Here is a 24,575-nt window from a genome sequence, read left to right as displayed (position 1 = left end):
ATGTCACCAAGAAAAGAAGTTCATTTATTCACTGTGTGGCAGATTACATTTAATGTATATACAAAAATTATCAAAGACAGTAAACCAATCCTATGTCGAGAAGGAAATCAGACATATTAGAGTTTAAGTCGACTAAACTGTAGCTGTCTACAGGATACTGAAAGGTAAAAATGAAAAGAAAATTAATCTTCTGGAGTTTTCTATCAAAATGGTTGGTATCTTCTTACAAAATTGATTTTTAAATCACGTATTAACCTAAAGGTATGGCATCATGTTTGAACTGAATCGCCTATAATACAGCTCAGCATTTAAATTCATGTTCTTAAAACATATTTAACAGTGCCATTTACATCTGATATTGTTAGTATTTATAAAACGAAGTATTGACCAAGATGTGTGTTACATCCTTCCTAGGACTCTTCTATTGACAAATTTCTTGATTATCAACATGGTAGTATTTAAGTGACTATACCACTCCACACCATTTCTTCATTCATCTGCAAACTTTTATCTTCATTGTTTTGACCCCGTTACCAGAAAGAACAGAGAAAAATAATGTGCTTGTAGATAACTAATGAGGCTTTTCTTGCTATATAAGTAAAATATTGAGATCAGGAACCAAAATCTGATGCACATTTTTAGTTAGTATTTAAAAATATTGTTAATCGTATCCATATTGTGATATAGGACCTAACAGTCTTCAATCTATCAAAGTAATTTATGATTATTACCTTACATCACGTAGGAATTAAAGTTAACCAAAGGACATCAATGCAATTCTCCATTGAGTCGCAAAATCATTGCTTTGTTCATAAATAATCTAGAAGCAATACATTTCATAGGCTAAATATTCTTTGTTCAAATATTCTTATAGCAATGAAGGAGGTCATAATAAAGCTATCTTGTGGTTGAATGTTGTAATGCAAAAGGTAATTTAATGAATAGAAAATATATTACATCTCCAATAAAGTATATTCAAAGAAATGGCTCACCAGTAATAAACACTCGACTCTCATTTGTAGTGGTCAGGTAAAGCAGTTTAGGTACTTGAGCATCATTCCTGACAACTTTCAACTGTGTACACACGAAATATGTCACTGTAGAAAATGAAAACCGTTATGAAAGAACTTCTGCCATTTGAAGAGGGCATACCAAGATAAAGATCAAACACAGTGCTTCTCAAAGTTTAAAGAACATAGAACTCACCTGGGACAATTGTTAAAATGCAAATATAGATTCAGTAGTTAGAGAATGGGGCCTGAGATCCTCTACTTCTTAATAAGCCTTAGATGGTACTAGTTTGCCAGTCCTTTGACCACACTTGGAGAAACAAGGATCCAACACCTAGCTTTTCCTTTATTTTTTTATTTTTTTATTATTTTTTTTAGCTTTTCCTTTAGATAAAGGATCTAACACTCACTTTTCCTTCAGAAAGTACAATCGCTGCACCTAACTGAAGTTACTGCCTCCTGTACAGTTGAAGACTGCAAGGCTTTCTAATCAGGCATACAGCTGAGTGTGAACAGGCATTTCCTACAGAGAATAAAAGCTTAGTTTCTCCAGGATGTTTTTATTGATTAACCCAATCTAACACTGATAACTGAATTACTCTGACTCCTTCCACCAGATAGAAGTATACACTATTAAGTTGAATTTGCTTTTACATGTGTTTATCTTAATTGGACTTTAAGGATCCATGACAGGGCTTATACAACTCTTTGTTTTCTATTCACCTGGCTGGACTGTTTTCAACCATCTATCAATTAGTTAGGTAAAGTTTCATTAAGCCAACAACAGAGTTTAAATTTTAACTCATTGACATGCCAAAACAGTTATGGTCTTTTGAACTAGGAAATGAAGGAATAAACGTAAATACTTGTAATCTCACAATAATGGTAAGTTCTCATTTGAGAAAATATTTCCCTAGAGCATGATAATAAGTATACATTCATTTACTATATCTAACATTTCCTAATTCTTTATTTTATAGCAACAAAAATAAAGGAAATCCATTGAAATGACTAAGGATAATTCTTAATTTACATTACCATTCCTTTATTTCAAAAACTATACAAATATGTCATTATTCATGGTTGAAGACGTTGATAAGGAATATTAAAGAAACTTCTAATTCTCATTTCATGACTGTTAAAAATCAGACATTCCGACCTGACACCTTCTAGCTGTTTGACATCCAAGAAATTACTTAACTCCTCTGGATCTTTGTTTCCTCACCTGTAAATCTGTAAAAACATCAACTTTTAAGAAGGCAACTAGGAGTACAAAATGAGATAACGTTTATGAATATCTGATAAATAATAAACACTCAATATTAGTTCTTAGTTTTTCACTTTCCTTAATCAAAAGTAAAAAAGATACCCTACTACCAAAGGATTCTGGTATTATCCCAGAAGACACTTGGTCATGTTCCCATTCATAGGCCTGAAGCCCCCTTAATACTCACTATTCATTTGATAATTTTTTCACTTTGGTCAAAATATGAACATAAATTGTGACTGCTGTCAACTACTATACTAGAATAAATCTCACCAAGGTCCGTAAAAATCTTTCTTTGCAAGATGTATTTCACATTGTCCGAAGAAACAGAACATGTATACTTGGCAATGTCTCTGTGAAAAAATTATCTAAAACTTGTGTCAGCTTGTTGTTTGAAGTGGCTACAAAGAGAGACAGCCTTGGCCATAAAACCCACCTAAAACGAAGTAATGGAATTATCATCAAAAGTCATCAGTATCAATCATTTATGCTCTGAGAGAAGTTACATGAAAAATCATAGCCCCACTTGCCTTGGAAGCCCATGCTGTGGTTTGGGGCAAAACTCTTTCTGCCCTCTCCCTCAATAGTTGGGTGAGGTTTACTTCTGTTCAGATATATTATAAAATTTTAATCTCACAAGCAGATGATAGAGTCTAATAAGGTGATATCTGAATGGTGTGGAATGCTGTTTTGCAATAACTAATAAAGGGGTGGCACAACAGCTCTTTACATGGTCTGTAAGTATCCTGATGTTCTACAATTTTTACCTTGTTGCTGATTTAAAAAATTACATATGGTCAAGATTGGGAGTATTCCCAATGTTGGCAAACATTTAAATATCAGTATTTTATTCATATAATCATTTGAAAACTAGTAAAATAGCACACTAAGCTATAATAGTTTTATGCTACAAGTTGATATAAGGAAAAATTCGCTGAAGTTGTTAAAGAGAATTAAATATACTTTTTTCTTATCATAATAGATTTGAAGACTAACTTGTATAAAATATATAGTAAGGCAGACCTAAAGGTTTTCAAACAAATAAAATTAGTGGAAGAAAATGCCTCTATGTCTGAATAAATGCAAGGGGGAGAGGTCAATAACAAAGTAACTAAAATATTGCCCAGCTGGTTGAACATTGCCAATGTAATATTGATTCAATACTCAAATGAAATCATACTATCACTGTCATTATTTAGTTACACAGTCTGTCAATCCTCTACCAATCAATTCTACATTAGTAAAGTTTTCATTATCGTTTTTTGCAGTCTACTTAGTCAATTTTGAAATGGATACAAAGGGAACTGACTGCCTGTTTTAGTTTCACTGAATGTTAAGCTTTGATGCCTGAAATGCTAATAATGAGAATTGATAAGAGCATCTGTTTTCTGAAAAACTAGTTTCAATCCCAAATTAATTCTGAATAGACAACCAGAGGTGGTGATAGCTGTAATACCAAATACAATATTATTACAGAAAAAAATGTAAACATGCTATCATACTGCTTAAATTTGCTGATTCAGTATCATGCCACTCTGTAAATCAGAACACTGTAACATTTTAAGTTCATGCACCCTCCCCCCTTCCAAAAGTAAAAAAAAAAATCGCAAATACTGGATTGAGTACTTGGGTAAATATTTTCAAAGATTTCTGGCTGAGATGTAGAAAACAGCTCTACTATAAATGGTTGTTCTGAAGTGCCATCAGCAATGTGAATCCAGCGATACGACCAAAAATCTTCACGGTTTTCTATATGGGTAGGATATTAGAATAAATGAAAGTAAATAATTATGCATAAATGAACGCAGGACTTATTCACTGAAATATATTTTATGGCTTTCAATTTTAAAAGCTTACCTTTCTTTTTTGACCGCTGGACCCTTCCTACAAAAACTAAAATGCCAATAACATCACAGATATGATTTTCTGGCATATCATCCAGTTCTGACCTAAAAAAAGCAAAATTGTTAAATATTGTATCTTTAAACAGTGAAAAAACATTCTAAAATTATGACTGTGAAAATATATCTTTATATAATTGATACAGCATAATTGGGGTAGATTTTGAGCAATAATAATACCATTTCGGTAGCTAATGTTAAAAATGAATGTTTAAGGTATTTTACATGAGCATTCTACCTTGTGATAAAGCGGTGATTTAATTTTGGCAATCTCCATTCAGGTTTCACCTGCTTCTCTGGAATGATAATTATGTTAGTTGGAGGATCTCGAAGATTCAGGCAGATTTCTGAAAAACAAATATATTACTTTAATATATGACATTTAATACAGATAAAATAATATACACGGGTACAAATTACATGGCAAAATATTAAACTGAACTTTTTTGAACCTACCACTAACTCTAAGAACCAGACTATTATCAATAGCTTTCTTCTACTTATTCCTACACTAGAATTGCTGAATAATGTTCCAGGGTGTTTATATATTCCAATTTTGTTTACCCACTATCGCATTGATGGACATCTGGATTATTTCCTGTTTTTGCTGTTACAAAAAGGGTCACTATGAACTTTTTTGTACATGTCTCCTTGTGCACACAGGCATTCATTTTCTAGGGTATTATACAGAGGGAAACCCTGGATTGTAAAACGTGCAAAAGTGCCACTCTACAGGCTAATTCCAAACTACTTTCAAGTAATTAACCTATTTATAGTTCTACCAGTAATGTGTAAGAATTCCCATTGATCAGCATTCTCTCCAAATTTTGCTACTATCAAAGTTAGTTTTTGTCAATTTAGTGACACAAAATGACAGTATGTTGTGGTCTTATTTTGTACTACCTTTATTACTAATTATGTTGAATGGCATTTCATATACTCACCATTCATGCACCCTCTTTTAATTTTTTTTTATTTTTAAAGATTTGTTTTATTTATGTTAGAGCGGGGGAGGGAAGGGAGCAGAGGGAGAGGGAGTCTTAAGACGACTCTGCACTAAGCATGGAGCCCAAAGCAGGGCTTGATCTCATGACCCTGAGACCACGACCTGGGCCAAAATCAAGAGTTGGACGCTTGACCAACTGCACCACCGAGCCGCCTCTCATGCATCTTCTTTTTTTTTTTTTCATGCATCTTCTTTTGTGAAATACATGCTGTGTCTTTTGCCCACTTTTCTATTGGACTTTTTCTTATTTGAAGGACTTTTTATATATACTAGATACTAATACTTTGTTGATTATTGTAAATATATACACTCATGTGTCAATTGCTTTTCATTCTTTTTTACAGTGTCTTTTGAATTTCAATGTAGTTGGGTTTATTAGTCATTCATTTATAAATGATATTTCCTGTGTCCTATCAAGAAATCCTTCCTTATCCCAAGGTCAAATGCATATTTCTTATAAGTTCTTCTAAAAGTTTTGCCTTTTACATTTGCTATATCTGGAATTGACTATACGGTACGAGATAGAGATATGATGTCACTTTTTTCTCAAATATATGCTTATTTGTTCCAATACTATTTACCAAATAGTTCTTCCTTCCTTGATGATCTGTATAGCACATCTGTCATATCAAAATTTTGTGTTTAGGGTTATTTCTTGACTGTACTGTGATTTGCTAGTCAGTTTGTCTATTCCTATGCCAATAATACATGGCCATAAATTTTTTGCAATAACTCATGACAGGGGCACCTAGGTGGCTCAGTGGTTGAGCGTCTCCCTTTGGCTCAGGTTGTGATCCCAGAGTCCTGGGATCAAGTCCCACACTGGGCTCCCCACAGGGAGCCTGCTTCTCCCTCTGCCTGTCTCTGCCTCTCTCTCACATGAATCAGTAAATTTAAAAAAATCTTAAAAAACTAACCCATGACATTTGTAGGACAAAGTCTTCACTCCCTCTGCAACCCCCTATTATTTTTCTTCAGAATTGTCTGAACTATCCTTAATAATTACGTGCCTCCATATAAATTTTAGAATCAGTTTGTCGGTTCCAGAAAAAAAATATCTTACAGAATAGCACTGAATCTGCAGATCAATTTAGGAGTACTTGACATACTTATGAAATTGAGACTAACTTCCTACCTGGGAACATAGGATATTTCTCCACTTATTTAGAGATTCTGAAATGTCTTTCAATAAAGTATTATAATCTTCTCCAAACAGGTCTTACATATTTTCTATTAGATTTATTTCTAGATAACTTATAGTTACATTTTTAAAATCATAATTTCTAACTCTGTTACTGCAGTATACAAAATCTATTTACTTTTGTATATTGGTCTTATAGCTAGCTGTACCAATATCTTATTATTTTTAATTTGTGTTATTTGATTTTCTTTGTAGAAAATCTAATTTGTGAATTACAGCTTTGTGTTTTTCTTTAAAATCCTTATGATTTGGGGGCATTTGGGTGGCTTAGTCAGATAAGTGTCTGACTCTTGCTTTCAGCTCAAGTCATGATCTCAGCGTCATGAGATTGAGGCCCATGTTGGGCTCTGCTCTTAATACAGAGTCTACTTGGGATACTCTCCCTCTCCCCTCTCCTTGTGTGCTCTCTCTCTAAAATAAATAAATAAAATCTTAAAAAATAAAGTCCTTATGATTTTAATGCATTTTTGTCCTCACACTGGCTAGAGCAGTTAGTATAACATTAAATAAAAATAGGAATAGGAGATATCCATGTTCTCCATCTTAAAAATGTTACTGAATTTTCCTTAGAGATGTTTGTTGTTTTGTTTTGTTAACACCCTTTATCAGGTTAACATTCCTTCTCTTGCTATTTTCTTTTTTAAATTTATGAATGGATGTGAAATTTCAGTAAATGCCTCTTTTGCCTCTATTAGGATGACCATTTTCTTCTTTAATCTGTTAATGTAATGAGTGACATTATAGATTTTCATATGTAAAATCAACTTTGCATTGCTGGAGACCATGCAATTTAGTCATTGTATGTGATCATTTTTTAAAATTTTTATTTATTTATGATAGTCACAGAGAGAGAGAGAGAGAGAGAGAGAGAGAGAGAGGGGCAGACTCCATGCACCGGGAGCCCGACGTGGGATTTGATCCCGGGTCTCCAGGATTGCGCCCTGGGCCAAAGGCAGGCGCCAAACCACTGCGCCACCCAGGGATTCCCCTGTATGTGATCATTTTTTACATATAACTGAATTCAATTTGCTATTCTATTTAGAATATCTGTATATATTTTCACAGCTGAAGCTAGCCTTTAATTTTTCCCTTTCATACTATTCTTGTTTTTTTTAGAGATTTTATTTATTTATGAGAGAGAGAGAGAGAGAGAGAGAGGCAGAGACACAGGCAGAGGGAGAAGCAGGCTCCATGCAGGGAGCCCAATGTGGGACTTGATCCCGAGTCTCCAGGATCACGCCCTGGGCTGAAGGCAGGCACTAAATCACTGAGTCACCCAGGCTGCCCTCTTTGGTTTTGATTGTGAAGGTTATATTGGTAGCAAAGAGTAAGTCAGAAAGTATGCCCTCTTAGTTTATTCTCTGGAATAGTTTTAGAATGATATATTCCTTGAATTTTTGGTAGAATTTGCCTCATAAAATGATATATACCTGGTATTTCCTTGGTGAAAATATTTTAAACCTTTGATTCAATTTCTTTAGTAGTTATAGAGCTATCTGGGATTTCTCTCTCTTTCTTTAAGATTTTATTTATTTATTCACGAGAGACATACACAGAGAGAGGCAGAGACATAGGCAGAGGGAGAAGCAGGCTCCATGCAGGGAGCCTGATACAGGACTCGATTCCAGGACTCTGGGATCACACCCTGGGCCAAAGGCAGGAGCTAAACTACTGAGCCACCCAGGCATCCCGCTTTCTTGGCTTTCCATTTCCTTTTATGCAGTAGGTAATATTTTCTAAGAACTTGCTGTTTAACAAACAAAGATTAAAACAGGATGATGATAGGGCGCCTGGGTGGCTCAGTCGGTTGGGTGTCCAGCTCTTGATTTTGGCTTGGGTCATGATCTTAGGGTCCTGGGATCAAGTCATGCATCAGGCTCTGCTCTGGGCATGGAGCCTGCTGGGAATTCTCTCTTTCCCTTCCCTCTGCTCCTCCCCACACTCCCCAACATGAGAGTGTGCTCTCTCTAACAAAACAAGATGACGTACCTGATTTCTCATCCTTCCTATTAGCAGCCATGTGACTAGAAAATTCACTTTATTTTTATGAGTTTCAGCCTTTTCATATACAAGTGAGAAAGTTTATATTCCATGATATTACCTTGCACCTACAAAATAGCTTGCATTTCACAGAGCACTTTCACATAGTTACTTGATTATATTTAAATTCCCTTCCATCTCCAAAATGCTAGGATTTTGAATGAAATAAATAGCTCCTTCCCATCAGAACCCCAAACACTTTATGCTACTATCTCAATAAGTATTATACAATACAGTCTGAAAAATCTCAAGATTTAAAAATGTTTATTTGCGTATGCTAGTTGAATACTATTCAATAAAAGGTAGTACAGAATGATATGCAAAATGGCAACATACAAAATCATGTATTACCAGCAAATATGTCCTATAAACATAGGACATACAAGAGAAATTTCACCTTTATAGGCTTCCATTTATTTGGTCTCTAAAAAAATTACTTGTCTTTGTGTCTATAACTGGGAACTACACATATAAATATGAAAAAATAAATCAAGATCAATTACTCTAATAGTTTGTCTTTCAACATGAACACCTAGAAGGTAGTGATGGTACCACAAACGTTTCTTCCCTTACTGACCAACCCTGGCCCCCAATATATACTGATTTCTCATTTATCCTATCCATAACATTTAAACTACCCTGTTATTGTAACCCCCACTCACACTTTCTCCTACCCAACCCATTCTTCCACCCTCCTGACCATTCATTTTTTTCCTCAACTACATTTTTATTTTCTCTCCCCTTATGTTCATATCTTCTTAATGTTTACTGTCATTAATTTCTATTTTATTATAATCCATTGATTTTACTGATCTGTACCATTAGACTAATTTTTTCAAGTTTTTATTTAAATTCTGGTTTGTTAACAGACAGTGTAATATATTACTCTGTTAGACCAGTTTTTTAAGGGTAGAACTCTGTATTACTTTGTAACTCCTGTGTCTAGCATGGTTTACAAAACTGTCTTCGTTTCTCTCCAAAAGATCATTAATCTATCTGAGCTTTTTAAAGGTCATAAATGGAAAAAAAAGGTCATAAATGAGCAGTTCTCAATTCTAGCTGTACATTAGAATCACCTGAGGAGTTTTAAAGATGCACCAATGTCTTGGTTCCCTCCTCAGAGTAATTAAATCAGAATCTCTGAACCTCGTGTGCCTATGGTTCTTTCAGGCTCCCCAAGTGATACTGATGTCCAGCCAGGGTTGAGATCTGCAATATATGTGTAGGCTCAGCAAACTATAGCCTGCAGATGGTTGCTTGTTTTTGTAAATAAAGTTCTACTATAACACAGCCATGCCCATTCTTTACATATTATCTCTGTTTGCTTTCACTCTGTAAAGGCAGAGCTGTGTATTTATGACAGGTATTACATTGTCTTTGTAGAAATAGCTCTATGTCCCTTGATAAAGAGAAAAAATCCTATTACTAATCAAAAAGGTATGGGGTAGACTGATGGTAACACTGATAAAAAGTAAAACTGTTTTAAAGACGAACAAACATTTTCAGTATATGCTCATCAAAGCCTCTCATTTTAAAAAATAATTTCTGGGGATCCCTGGGTGGCTCAGCGGTTTAGCGCCTGCCTTTGGTCCAAGGCACGATCCAGGAGTCCTGGGATCGAGTCCTGCGTTGGGCTCCCGACATGGAGCCTGCTTCTCCCTCCTCCTGTGTCTCTGCCCCTCTCTCTCTGTGTGTCTATCATGAATAAATAAATAAATAAATAATCTTTAAAAAAATAAAAAATTTCTGTATTTGCAATTATTTTCCTGAAAGTACAGACAGCCTCTCATATCTTACGGAGAGTTTCTATTATGAAAATCTGGCACTGTAGTTCTATATAGCAGAGGTAGCATACTGCTTGATTCAATTTATGTTAAGTTTTAGTAGTTGTTTATCTATTGACTACATGCTGTCTATTGTTCTACTTTCCATGTTTTTAAGGTTTAGAAACAGCTATTAGTACCAGACATATTTCTAGATTTATCCACAGCCATGTAAAATTGTGATTTAAATTAATTCTCTTTACACCAGGAAAACAGTGTATCTCATGAAAAGAACGCTAGGTTCGATATCAGAAGAACTAGGTTTGACTTCGTACTATGCCAGTGATTATTATGTGGCATCAATAAATTTACTTACCTTATCTGTTATTGACAAATGTCTCAATTTTTATTAAAGTAATTTTTCACCTAGATATGCTTGGTTGTAGAAAGAATTTACAAATTGACAGACATAATGATACATATTGCAAATTAGCTTATTTTTTTGCCAGTTTTTACTGTATTTTCTCAAGTAAGTCCCAACATCAGTTATCAGCTTAATTTCTCATCTTTCTATAATAAAGAGCAATGAGATAGTGGACTAATTGTACCAAACTACTAGGTCATAACTTGTTCATCCAGCAAGACAGGATTGATGTCCACCAAATCTTTAAGGTTTTAATAAAGAGTCACATGAGCTTTTCCTAAATCAACATATATTTGAGAAAACAGTTGACAAAGGCTATATTATTTGCATGTTGTCCAAGTAATTAAGCTTAATTTATTAGTAGAGAATTTAGAATACATAGAAATACAAGTCTAGTAAAAAAAAACTGTATGAGCCAAAAACAATACTTAAACTTGTTGAGTGGTATGATCTGCAATTTTGAAAAATGGAGAGGCAAAAAATGGTCACATCTGAAAGCAATCACTTAATAATTTTAATGCCCCCAAACTACTTAGGATGATGCCAAGATGTCAAAACTTTGATTTCAATGCTAATTAGGAAAAGCCTTTTCAAAACTGCAGGAATTCAATTGCATCTGAATATTGACTACAGGTTAGATATCAGCAATCTGTCAATTTTAAATTTCCTGATTTTGTTAACTGTACTGTGATTATAGAATAGAATGTTTTTGCTCTCAGAAATACACATTGAGGGATGCCTGAGTGGGTCAGCAGTTGAGTGTCTGCCTTTGGCTCAGGTCATGATCCTGCGGTCATGGGATCGAGTCCCACATGGAACTCCCTGCAGGGAGCCTGCTTCTCCCTTTGTCTATGTCTCTGCCTCTCTCTCTGTGTCTCTCACGAATAAATAAATAAAATATTTTTAAAAAGAAATACACATTGAAATATTACTGAAGTGTTCTGAGGTAAAGGGGGATGTGTGATGGCTGCCACTTACTCTCAGATGTTTCAGAGGACAAATATAGAATGTGGGAAATGAAAAAGCAAAGGTAAATATTAACAACTGCTGAATCCATGTAGAGGGTATATGGGAGTTCTTTGTATTATTCTTTCAACTTTTACCCAAGTTTGAAATTATTTCAAAATAAAATGCTAACAAAAGCCTTTTGAATAGCATCTTATAGTAACAGAAAAGTATATTAAAGTCATTAATTTAGTATTGTAAGACAAAACATAAAACAAAAATAAGTACATCCTAAGTTGGAGCTCATCATTAATCAACAATAAATATCTCACATTATTTCTTCTTAATAAATGCAATATTTAGTGAGTGCTTAAAATTTTTAAAGATAAAAAAAATTTTTAAAGATAAAGGAATTTAAAGGTTTACCAGGTTCTAACAGATTTGGCAATTTTTAAGAGTCTTTGGCTGGTATGGTATTTTGCAAATTTATACAAACAAAAAGCCATAGAACAATACATTTATTGAATACTTAACCCATTGTAGAAATTAGTTTGATCTGCGGATCCACAGGGAGAGGCTGCATCCTGAATGGATAACTCTTTTTAACAGAATAATCCTGAAGCAGAAGGACTAAACCAACCCTCAAACTTTTATACCACTCAGGACACAGGGCATTCCACATAATCACTGACACCGTGCCTGAACTGTCAGCAACTTCCAAAAATGTCTAGAAAAAAAGAGTGAAAAAGCATATGCATATTTGTTACTTTTATCTACAGGGAATTTCAATTTTAAGAATGAGAAAGCAAAAAAAAAGAATGAGAAAGCAAAACTATAGGGGAATGACTGAGTTATGATACAATCTGCAGCTATTGAAATTTATGAATGAAGGATTTTCAGTAACAGAAAATACTTAAGGAAATGTTAAGTAATACAAAATTGTATGTACAAGGGACACCTGGGTGGCTCAGTCTGTTAAGTGGCTCAGGTCATGGTCCTGGGTTCCTGGGTCCTGGGAATGAGTCCCACGTCAGGCTCCCTGACCAGTGGGGAGTCTGCTTTCTCTCTCTCCCTACTCTGCTCTCTCTCTCTCAAATAAATGAATAATATCTTTTAAAAAAATCCCCCAAACCCCACAAAATTGTACATACAATATGATTTCCATTTTGTAAGATAATTTAATATATGACATAGTCATGCAATATGATATGCACATATATACATACAGATGTGATATATGTAACATACATATGACATAGATATATGCATATATACGCTATGAATGCATGTAGACATGATATATACATACAAAAAAGGGAATAAAACACTTTAATATTAATAGTGGCTCTGGTAGAATTTGGGGTGATATTATTTATCAGCTTTATTTATATAGCTTTCTGCATTTCCCAAATTCCCTCAAAGTATGTATAACTGTTATAATGAAAGCTTAAGAGACTCCTAAAATAATTCTTGATAACATGTGAAAATATGGTGAAATGTTAAGTAAAAAAAACAACCAAACAGGACAGAAATCAAGAAGGTAGTTTTCATTAGCATTATATGACACAGAGAGTCAAGATAACAGAAAAGTATCAGCTAGATTTGACAATCAGAAGGTCTCTAGGGGTCTCTAGTGAGTGACCAGCTGAAGAAAAAAAGTCAAACTAATTGTGTTGAAAAGTAAATGGGAGGTAAGAAAGTGAAAACATCTAGTAGAGACTACTTCTTCAAGGAGCTTGCCAGAAGAGAAGAGAGGGACTAGAGGAGTCCTGGGGTCAAAGGAGATTTTTTTTCTTTTTTTAAAATTAGAGACTAGAGTATGTCTATATGCTGGTGCAGAAAACACAGTAGAGAAGAAAAGGTTGAAGATACATAAAAAGTGTGAGGAGACCAGCTGAATCAGGGAACTAAAAGGTACCAACACAGTATAAGAAATTACATAGAAAAATACCTTGAAATATGCATTTATGCACATTTTAAAAATTATTAAACTTATAAAATATTATTTGAACATAAATTATCCCAATATGGAGTCAAGTCTGTAAGCTATAATCTATAAACATTTCATTAACGTGTAGAATCTTGTCATTACTTATACCTGGTATGGCTCAATCATCTTTTTATCAGGTTTTCCATAGTATCGCAGTTTTGATTTATGCAAGATTCTCACAAGCAATGCAGGAAAATTCCTTCTGTTAGCCCAGGTCATTTCAAGGTGAGAAAGGGAAATTATTTTGGTATCTAGAATAAAAAAAATAGAATAGAAAAAATCCTACTTAATATGTCATGGTAATTTAAAATTGTTTTAATAGTTAAATAGCATCCAGATCATCCCCAAAGCAAATCCTTCTTACCAGCCAAGCCAGTTTATATACTTCTCACATACAAAACTTATTAGTACATGCCATCCTTAATAATAATAGCTAATATGTAGGGGTGCCTGGGTAGCTCAGTCAGTTAAGCAGCCAACTCTTGATTTCAGCTCATGTCATGATCTCAGGGGTGCTGGGCATGAAGCCTGCTTAACTGGCTTAAGATTCTCTCTCTCCCTTCCTACTGTCCCCCCAACTCTCTCATGTGCGTGCATTCTCTTTTCTCTAAAAAAAACATATATATATATATATATATATATATATATATATATATATATTCGCACACACACCTTACTATGTGCCTGGAACGAAGGTAAATATCTATATTAACTAACATACTATTCTATTTTGACTGCCCTCTGCCTTGTCAAACTGGATAATTACTTCCTGAAAGACTTGGATCTAAACTCATCTCCCCCTAGGTGGAGGGATGGGTAAAATAGATAAAAGGGATTAAGAGAACACGTATTCTGATGAGCACTGAGAAATATATTGTATAGTTAAATCATTATAGGGTACACCTGAAACCAATATAACACCGTATGTTAATGATACTTCAATAAATTCATCTCCCTTAAGAAATTTTGTGGGAAAACCTCAATGCCATGGAGTATTTTCCCACTACCAAGCACTTGCATATTTAATTTATGGAATGGTTTTATTACATTTTTCTGTATTGCCCTCACTGTAGCTTCATATGTGTAAGTTCTGTATTTCCCAAACATGCCAGACATAGTCCCATACCAGGGCCTTTGCACTTGCTGTTCCCTCTGTCTGGAATGTCTTCTTAGATACCAGAGTGACTTCCCTCCTCCTATCCTTCAAGTTTTGCTCAAAGGTCACTTTCTCAGTGATGTTATCCCTAATTACCCAATTGAAAACTGGTCCCTTTACTTATGCCCCATCTCATCTTATTTTTCTACATAGCACTTTTTATCTTCTCATATGCCATATACTTTACTTTGAAATTTTAATCTCAATGCTTCCTGGCAAGTAAGAAAACTCCTTAAAAGCTATTTACCATCTTTAAAAAATTAACTTGTATTTTTTATTTTATTCTTCTTTGGGTTAAGAGATGTTCCATCTGTAATTTTGTCTACAATTAGCTCTCTCATAGCCCAACTTATAAAACCTAAGTTTGTATTTGTTCCAGTATTTTATTTCATAAGGCATCTTCCACTTCCATTTTAATTTACATAATATATCACCTACTCAACATTTTGGCATGAAATTCATATTTGTAATTTCTTAATAAGAATTTAAATGGAATGTTGTGGTAGTTATACCTGTATCATAAAAAAACATACTATTTTTAATCTTCAGACCTCTTGGATGATTTTCCTTCTATATTCCCCCCCAAAAAACATTAATAGCTCAGAATCATAGGTCCTAGTATTTGTTCTGACATAATTAAGTGATTTCCTTTTAAATTAGATCAAATTGGTATCCCTGGGTGGCGCAGCGGTTTGGCGCCTGCCTTTGGCCCGGGGCGCGATCCTGGAGACCCGGGATCGAATCCCACATCGGGCTCCTGGTGCGTGGAGCCTGCTTCTCCCTCTGCCTGTGTCTCTGCCTCTCTCTCTCTCTCTCTCTGTGTGACTATCATAAATGAATAAAAATAAAAAAAAAAACACATTTAAAAAAATAAATTAGATCAAATTGTAGATCAGCTCTGAATTATCTGAAATATATGTGGAACTCTCTTGATCAATGAAGGCACATGTATCTTCACTAACTAGAGTAAATTCAAGAGTTATATGCTTTTGTAAAACCAGATTTCTAAGAACCACTGCTTCTGCTGTAATTGGGTCCACAGAGTTAGCTGTGATCAGAAATCTGTCTGGTTAATGTTTTCCCAGTTTGGGTTTTTAACTCACAGACTTCATAGAATACACATATCTCTCAAATCCAAAAAGAAATTACAGGCTATATATAGACAATGAAGAACCTGAATAAATTCATAGAAATGTGTTCATTTTCAAAAGAAAGAATGAAAATAAATAAACTAGTTCTTCAGTATAAAACGTTAGTAAGCAACAGGATAGTGATTCTCAAAAAAAAAAAAAAAAGAATAGTGATTCTCAAACTTTCTGGTATCAGGAGCCTGCCTATTACATTCTTAAAAATTACTGAAGACCTCAAAAATCTTTTATTATTGTGGGTAATATCTATTCAACACTTGCCATATTATAAAGCAAAACTAAGAAATAAAAATTGTTCATTAACTCCTTTAAAAATAACAATAAATCTATTATGTATAATATATATATACATTTTTGAAAAATGACTGTATTTTCCAAAATAAAAAATTTAGTGAGAGGAGTGGCACTGGTTTGCATTTTTATAAATTTTTTTTAGTGTCTAGCTTAATAGAAGACAGGTGGATACTCATTTTTCTTTGGCATTCAGTCCATTTCGATGTTACATGTTCTGTAGCCTCTGGAAGACTGCACTGTATATTTTCAGGGAATTAAAGTAATAAGAGGTAAATGAAGTCTTAGTATTATTATTATGAAAATAGTTTTGATGTGAATCCCTTGAAAAGGTCTTGGGAACACTTCTAGAGGTCCTTGAACCACACAATGAAAACTACTGCAAAAGAATAAACCCAAAGAATGCAAAAAGGAATAAAGATAAGAGCTAAAAATAATGTATTAGAAAAACATAGAACCGTTAAATACAATTCCTTGGAAAATTTAATGAAAAGGTAGACCTCTGAAAAGTGCAACTGTGAAGACAGAAAAAGATGTTTGAAATGTGATCAACTATAAACCTAGAGAAAAATATTATTATATATGATTATATATCACTAAGTTTGAAAATATCAGTGAAATTGATAATCTCCTAGGAAAATATGAATTATCAATATTGCCTTTAGGAGCTGAAGAAAACTGGAATAATAGGTCAATAACTGTGGAAGAAAGTAAAAAAGCTCACAAATAATAACCTCCAAAAATGGCACTAGGTTCTAACAATTCATTTTATAAACACAGATAAATCCTGGAAAATTATGACAAAAGTAGTACAAAGGGAAAAAATCTATAAATCCAAATCATTCATGATGGCAAATATCCTTAATCAAATACTTTCAAATCCAATACAGCACTTGCTTTTAGAAGTTGTACATTAATGTGTATTCTCCTAAAGGTTACTCTTAATGTTTTAACAAAATTATTAAGCTTTGATTTTTGTGTCAATCTCCAGAATTACTCACAATTTATAAGATCTTCCTCTTGAACAATACAAGATATTTAGGACTCTACTTGGCCACGATGCAATTTGGCATGTTGCTGTATTGGATTTGAAAGTATTTGATTAAGGATATTTGCCGTGGTTTATGTATACAATGGAATATTACTCAGCCATTAGAAACAACAAATACCCACCATTTGCTTCAACGTGGATGGAACTGGAGGGTATTATGCTGAGTGAAGTAAGTCAATCGGAGAAGGACAAACAGTGTATGTTCTCACTCATTTGGGGAATATGAATAATAGTGAAGGGGAATATAAGGGAAGGGAGAAGAAATGTGTGGGAGATATCAGAAAGGGACACAGAACATAAAGACTTCTAACTCTGGGAAATGAACTAGGGGTGGTGGAAGGGGCGGAGGGCGGGGGGTGGGGGTGAATGGATGACGGGCACGGAGGGGGACACTTGACGGGATGAGCACTGGGTGTTATTCTGTATGTTGGTAAATTGAACACCAATAAAAATTAATTTATAAAAAAAAATAAAATAAAAGCACTAGAAGAAAAAAAGAATTTAAATCTTGGAATCTTGGAAAAGTAAAAAAATAAAGCATGGCATATAGTAAAGAAAGTATTTCTGTAAGAACAGATACAAAAACATCATTAATAACTAAATTTAATTGGATTAAATTAATCTCTTAAAAGAAAAAGAATTGGTGTGGGTCAAAAAGCTAAAATCTTAGCTATATATTTCTTTAAAATGACAAATGTAAAACAAAATATAAATAAAGGGATGGAGAAAGATACATACACTTTATAGTAACATTTAAATAAACTTTTAGAAATAAAAGGAGAAATGAACAAAACCACTGTCATAAAGAAAAGCCAATATTCCTCTCAGAGAAATGGGCAAATAAAAATAGATTTTAAAATAAGAATATGGAATATTTTAATTAAAATTTTAAAACTTGTTATAGGGGCACCTGGGTGACTCAGTTGGTTAAGCATCTGCCTTTGACTCAGGTGGTGATCTGGGGTCCTGGGATCAAGATTCCCTGCTCAGCAGGGGGTCTGCTTCTTCCTCTCCCTCTGCCCCTCCCACCCACCACTTGTGTTCTCAAAATAAATAAATAAAATCTTTAAAAAAATTTAAAACTTGTTATAATAGACTTCATATCTAATAAGTAAGCTTTTTCTAAAATTTTGAGGGTTAAAGAGAAACTCAAATTTAAAATCAGAAAATATGAGTAATGAGTAAAAATAAAATCTCTATACTTCAAAACCTGGTGTAAGCAGCCAAAGCAGTATCCATGGGAAATTTTGGAATTTTAAAAGCTTTTGGAAGAAAGAAACAAGGAACTAAGTGAACTAAGCATTCAACTCAAGAAGGTAGTACAAAAAAATGAACAAAGAAAATAAAAAAATTAAAAGGGCAGCCCGTGTGGCTCAGCAGTTTAGTGCCACCTTCAGCCCAGGGTGTGATCCTGGAGACCCGGGATGGAGTCCCACGTTGGGTTCCCAGCATGGGGCCTGCTTCTCCCCCTGCCTGTGTCTCTGTGCTCCCCCCCCTCTGTATCTCATGAATAAATACAATCTTTTTTTAAAAAAGATGATAGTGTTAATAAAGTAGAAAACATCTCCCCAACATTGACTTAATTAGTAAAGCCAAGTCTTTTTTTAAATACTAATAAAGCAGACAAGCCTCTGGCAAGGCTGACCATAAAAAAGGGTAAGCACATAAACATTAGAAATGTAAAAGGGATGAAACAAGACTAAAATATTTTAAAAATATAGACTAAAATTTAAAAATAGAGACTACTGCATACAAATCTGAGATCTAAGTGAGATGAAATTTCCTAGTAAAATATCAACTCTCAAAATGGACTCAAGAAGTGTTATTGATTTTATCACTTTTTCTTTTCTTTTTTTTAAGTATTTTATTTATTCCAGAGAGGGGGAGAGAGAGAGAGAGAGAGAGAGAGAGAGAGAGAGAGAGAGAGAGAGAGGCAGAGACACAGGCAGAGACAGAAGCAGGCTCCATGCAGGAAGCCTGACGTGGGACTCGATCCCAGGTCTCCAGGATCAGGCCCTGGGCTGAAGGCAGCACTAAACCGCTGAGCTACCAGGGCTACCCTCATCATTTTTTCTATGAGAAATTGAAAAGGATTCATTCTCTCAACCCCCAATCCTGGCCCAAGGCCCTAGGTTCAAATAGTTTTTTGGGTAAATTCTACCAAACCTTCAATGAATAAATGATGTCTGTAAGTACAGAAAAACAGGTAAATTTCCCAACTAATTCTACTAGGCTAATATTAATTAACGTGATATCAATGTTGGGTTAAAATAGTAAGCCCCCTAGGGATGGCTAGGTGGCTCAGCAGTTGAGCGTCTGCCTTTGGCGCAGCACATGATCCCGGAGTCCTGGGATTGAGTCCCACATTGTGTTTCCTGCATGGAGCCTGCTTCTCTCTTTGCCTCTCTCTGTGTGGCTCTTATGAATAAATAAATAAAATCTTTTTTAAAAAAAGTAAGCCCCCTAAAAAAATAAAATCCATGGAACAAATTCACCTTAAATATACAGAGGTAAATATAACAACCACGACCAAGTAGAGATATAGAAGTGGTTCAATGTTAGAAAATCCATTAATGTAACTTATTTTATGCATTTCTTATGTTTATTATTAAATAAACCGTTATTGAATGCCTACCACATGGCAGACACTGTTCTGGGTATAGGAAAAATGCCCCACAGCAGTGAAAAAAACAGACTCCTTGCCCTCATGGATCTTAGAAATCAGTGGCAGGAAAAAGAAAACAAGATAAATAATAACTTCAGAGTGTTATTTATTCTATGAAGGGCATCTCCACAGTGATGTAATAAAAATAAATGGGGAGGGAATACATATTTAAGCAGCTCTTTTCTCTTCTTTTTTAGATTTTTATTTATTTATTCATGAGAGACAGAGAGGGAGAGGAGAGAGAGGCAGAGACACAGGCAGAGGGAGAGGGAGAAGGCAGCTCCATGCAGGGAACCTGATGTGGGACTTGATCCCAGGGCTCCAGGATCACGCCCTGGGCCGAAGGCAGGCGCTAAACTGCTGAGCCACCCATGGATCCCCCATAAACAGCTCTTTTCTAACATGTTTTATATATTTGAGTTGAAACCTGAAGATGGGAAGGAACTTTCCAGAAAGAGGAAAAAGCAGGAAGATCATACTAGAGGCAGGAAAGGGCAAGGAGGTTTGAGATGAAAAAGGACTGGTATTTTGGAAATCAAATGGTGGAGAGGGGTTAAAGACACAAGGGGATGCCGTAGGGCAGGGGTCTGCAAACTATATAGCCCCTGAGCTAAATCTGGCTTGCTGACAGGTTTTGTGAATAAAACTCTATAAAACAGCCAAACCTATTCATTTACATACTGCCTATGGCTGCTTTAGCTATACTCTGGCCAAGTTGAATAGTTGTGAATGGAGACTACATGTCTGACAAAGGCAAAAAGATGTATTATCTGGCTATTTAAAGAAAGTGTGCCCTCATCACAGGGCCTTGCGCATCCTGATAGGAGGTGCGGATTGTCTCTAAGTGCAATGGAGAGCCACTGGTGAGATTCAGACAGGAGTATGGCATGACCTAACTTCCATTTTGAAAAGCTGTCTTTGAGATCACAATATTGGTTGCCTTTGGAGTCGGATATTGACCAGGAGAGGGCATTAGGGAGACTTCTGAGGTGCTTAAAATGCTTTGTATCTTGAACTGGGGGGATGGTTTAATATTTTTAAGGTGTATTTCTTTTTGTATTTCAAGCTATATTTTTAAGACTTTAACACATTGTACAGATCATGTCTTAAGAGAAAAGTTTTGGAAAGCCCATAATGGACCACAAACCAAATTAAGGGAAAAGAGAGTATGAGAATGTAATTTGCAATATATACCAAATACTCAATAGTCATTAGCAAAGAAATCAGAAAATTCAAAAGATATAATTTAAAATCAGTACGATATGGAGTAATGGGAATGTAAATTAGTAAAACCTTTTCAGAAGATTATTAGTCAATATCCAATAAAACAAAAAATTTAAGTACTCTTTAACCGGGCAATTTCACTTCTAGGGATCTATCTATCCATTTAACAGAAATTCCTGAATACAATCCACAAGTATGTGTATGTCCTAACGATGTTCAGTGCGGGATCTAAACTGAAAAACCAGTAATTGCCTAAAATTGATACATGGGTACACCCAAGCTGTGGAAATATGTGCAGAAGTATATTAAAGATGCTAGAGATAAGCGTAAACAGCAAATCATGCCATGCCACAGAATTTTTTTTTCAGGGATACACACCAAACTGCTGAACGTTTGGAGTTTTGAGAGGAAAGTTGAAAGCATAGGAGGAGGTAAAGGGGTTTTTCACTCCACCCCAACATTTTATTATTAAAAATTTCAAACATACAGCAAACCTGAAAGAACACCAATATATACCTACTTCTAGATTTTGTCATCAAAATTCTACTATATTTGGGTCTTACATTTTTTAATACAATATACTTTCTTATGTTTATGTGCTTTAAAAGCACAAATAAAGTGCTTTTAATATTATCTTGCCCACAGTAGGTGTTCAATAAGTGTTTGCTTTTCAGTCTGTAATGCTCTTTTTCTTGCTAGCCAACAATATAATTTAAATACATAGTTTGGATTTTTTAGCACCTGGACATTGCCTTTTGTAATAAAAATATGTTTTTAATGATGAATAAATACTTTCATAGTCAGAAAAATGAAATATATTTTTATAAATTATTATTCCCCTCTTAATTCTTCTAGTTATCAATTTTTCATTTATGTATCCAATCCTAAAAATAAAAATGATGAACACTTAAGAGTAGTAATGCAGTACCGCTTTATTCCATGCTTGAGATAAAAATCATTCCATTATTTCATCCCTGAAATGGCTATCTTGCTTTTAAAACTTGTTATTTAAATCAACCTTTTCCACACCTTTCTACAACATTTTTCCCTATATCTGGATATTACTTTAATTGTATATTTTTGATCCAGTTGTCTTTTCAGTTTCAAGCCTGTTGCTGATACATGTCATACCAAGATTATATATGAGCTAATATTATGACTGCAATGTAAAAAGAGAAAAAAACCCTGAAAAGCAGTAAATGTAGAAAATTATCATCTTTCTTCCTCTAGGACTTTCGCTTTTATTTTCTTTGCATTTTATTTGGTCCCCATTGCACATGCTTACATGCCTGTAGTACTATCATTCCCCTTCCATCTCTGATAAAATATATTGGACAGCAGTTGCTGATGACGAACAGGCATTTTCAGATTAACTTCCTACTTCTGGTACAGGAGAATTAAACTTCTCAGGTTAGTATTGTCTGTGATACATAATAAGAAACATAAAAATGAAAATTCCAAGCCTGCCCACAAAAATCACACATTCAAAAAAGCAATATTTACATAACTGGTACACTCAAAGACATAAAAATGGCGTTTCATTAATGCGAATTATTAAGGAATAAATCACGGAGCATCCTTTTTTGAACGATTTTTATGCCGAATTCAAATCTATACACTCGCAAAGCAACACAGAAAGTACTATTTCCACAACTAGAAGGGGAACGAAAAGAAGATGATTCCACCGTGGGCAAACGCACACACAGTATGTATGCCAGATTAAATCTGAGATGCATTCAGACACTTCCTGATGGCCACTAGAATAATCAAAGCAAGACACGGGCTGTGCAAATTTCATTAAGCGAGCGCCAATTCGACATTCAAGAGCATTTGTTTATTCCCACTCACGGCTTGAAATGAACAATACCAAAGCATCCTCGTTTCCCTTCCCATTAACTAATTTTTTAACCCCTCCGTCATTCCCTCCCAAAAACTATTTTTTTAACCCCTCCGCAATTCCCTCCAATTACTTACTGTTGAAATTGTGTTCCTCGGGTTGCTTGTTGGTTAGCCAAATATCTCCATACGGATCTTCGTTATTCCACAGGGCCAGGTAATGACTCTTCCCGCCTCTTAAAGGCCTCTCCGGTACCTCCTCGTGCGCACTATTTCTGAATGGAGTTTCTAAAGAAATAGCCTCTAAGGCCTCCCCACAGTGGACGTTATCTATGCACAGAATCCCCTGGCCTAACCTTTTCTCGTTGTAAAGACACGAGACCCTGGAAATTTTCATTTCTATGCCCACCTTGAGGATATTTTTGTATACGAGAAAGTTCAGGCTGGGGTCCAGGTAGCACTTCTCCTGGTACACCCCGTCCGAAATCGTCACATCATAGCAGTAAAGGGGAGGTTTGGGTATGGTGTCGCGTGGCTCATCCTCTAACAGGTACCTCTGGACGGCCAGCACAGCGACAGGTACCACCTCCGACGGGGTGACCCACTGCAGGGGGGAGTCGGTTATCTGCTCAAGAACCTTCTGGATCCAGGACCTGCGCCCCTGACTTCCGACCCTTCGGATCACGCCTCCCGGGACCCCAGCCCGATTTCTGTCAGGATTCGGAAAATCTAGCCCAGCATGTGAGGGGCCGGCCTGAGGCTGACCTAACTCACCAGACATGGTGGGGGCAGCTGCGTACTCTCTTCACTACCCAAAGCTAGTCTGCCGGGTCCAAGGCTGAGGACTACGAAACGGCGCGCTCAGGCAATGATCGCTACTCTGCTCCCGCGGACTGACGAGGCTCCGCCTCCTAAGCGAGGCTGCAAAGACGTTCCGCTAGCCGTCGTCAGCTCTCTCGCCCCACCCCTCTCTCCGCGCGCTTCCAACTCGCAGGCACTGTTACTAGGCAGTCACACGCGCGGTTACGTAGCAGATCCTCCCACCTGGTGCCAGCAGGGTCGCCAGGGGAGGAAATGGGGGGGGGGGAGACAGCTTTGGTCGCCATGGTTCCCAAAACGTCGCAGGATGAGGGAGGGGAGAAGCACCCGTGGCTCTTTTAGAAAGGAGAGTGCTGAGAGGCAATGGAAAAGAGAGAGAGGATGAAAGCAAGGTATGAGTAGTCCTAGCTCAGGTGTTTGGGAGTTTGGGCCTTGGGCCAGTTACGGAAAGTAAATTTGAGTTCATGAATATACATGGATGCCATACCACAGGTCTCTTATAGTATGAACGAAGAAACCCTAGATAATGTATGCACAGCCTTCAGGAGAGTCCCCAGCACAGAAAGCCCTCCATAAACGTTAGTTGCTATTGCTATAAGTATTAGCATAATTGTCTGTAGTGATTCCCTGAGTGGAGGGTTGGTGAATTAGTGATTAAGTGCAAATGAAAACAGAAAATTATAGAACCGGCTTGGTAGAGAGCTGCCTTTAGGTTAGAATTCTTAAAATGTACTTATGTTTCATACAATACCTGGCTTAACAGACAGCTAAGATGCAGAATGTCAGAAACTGCGTTTCTAAACTATAAAGAACATATACGGAAAGAATGTAAAGTGAA

General features: G+C 35.6%; 1 protein-coding gene across 2 annotated transcripts in view; it reads right to left on the bottom strand.

Annotated features, from left to right (window-relative positions):
* Positions 1–23,699, bottom strand: part of RADX (RPA1 related single stranded DNA binding protein, X-linked) — a 91,639-nt gene extending 67,940 nt beyond the window's left edge. For both annotated transcript variants that reach the window (XM_055338651.1, XM_055338652.1), the window contains exons 1-7: positions 23,057–23,699; positions 13,656–13,798; positions 12,092–12,284; positions 4,417–4,525; positions 4,135–4,226; positions 3,904–4,026; positions 993–1,097 (exon numbers count right to left, since the gene is read on the bottom strand). In XM_055338651.1, the coding sequence (XP_055194626.1) occupies positions 993–1,097; positions 3,904–4,026; positions 4,135–4,226; positions 4,417–4,525; positions 12,092–12,284; positions 13,656–13,798; positions 23,057–23,699 (1,408 nt within the window). The remainder of the gene's footprint in view (positions 1–992; positions 1,098–3,903; positions 4,027–4,134; positions 4,227–4,416; positions 4,526–12,091; positions 12,285–13,655; positions 13,799–23,056) is intronic.
* Positions 23,700–24,575: the final 876 nt, after the last annotated feature.

The sequence above is a fragment of the Nyctereutes procyonoides genome, unplaced genomic scaffold, assembly GCF_905146905.1.
Source record: "Nyctereutes procyonoides isolate TBG_1078 unplaced genomic scaffold, NYPRO_anot_genome, whole genome shotgun sequence".
NCBI classification, from domain to species: domain Eukaryota; kingdom Metazoa; phylum Chordata; class Mammalia; order Carnivora; family Canidae; genus Nyctereutes; species Nyctereutes procyonoides.
The sequence above is the reverse complement of the archived record's forward strand: the minus strand, read 5'-3'. Positions and strand labels throughout refer to the sequence as shown.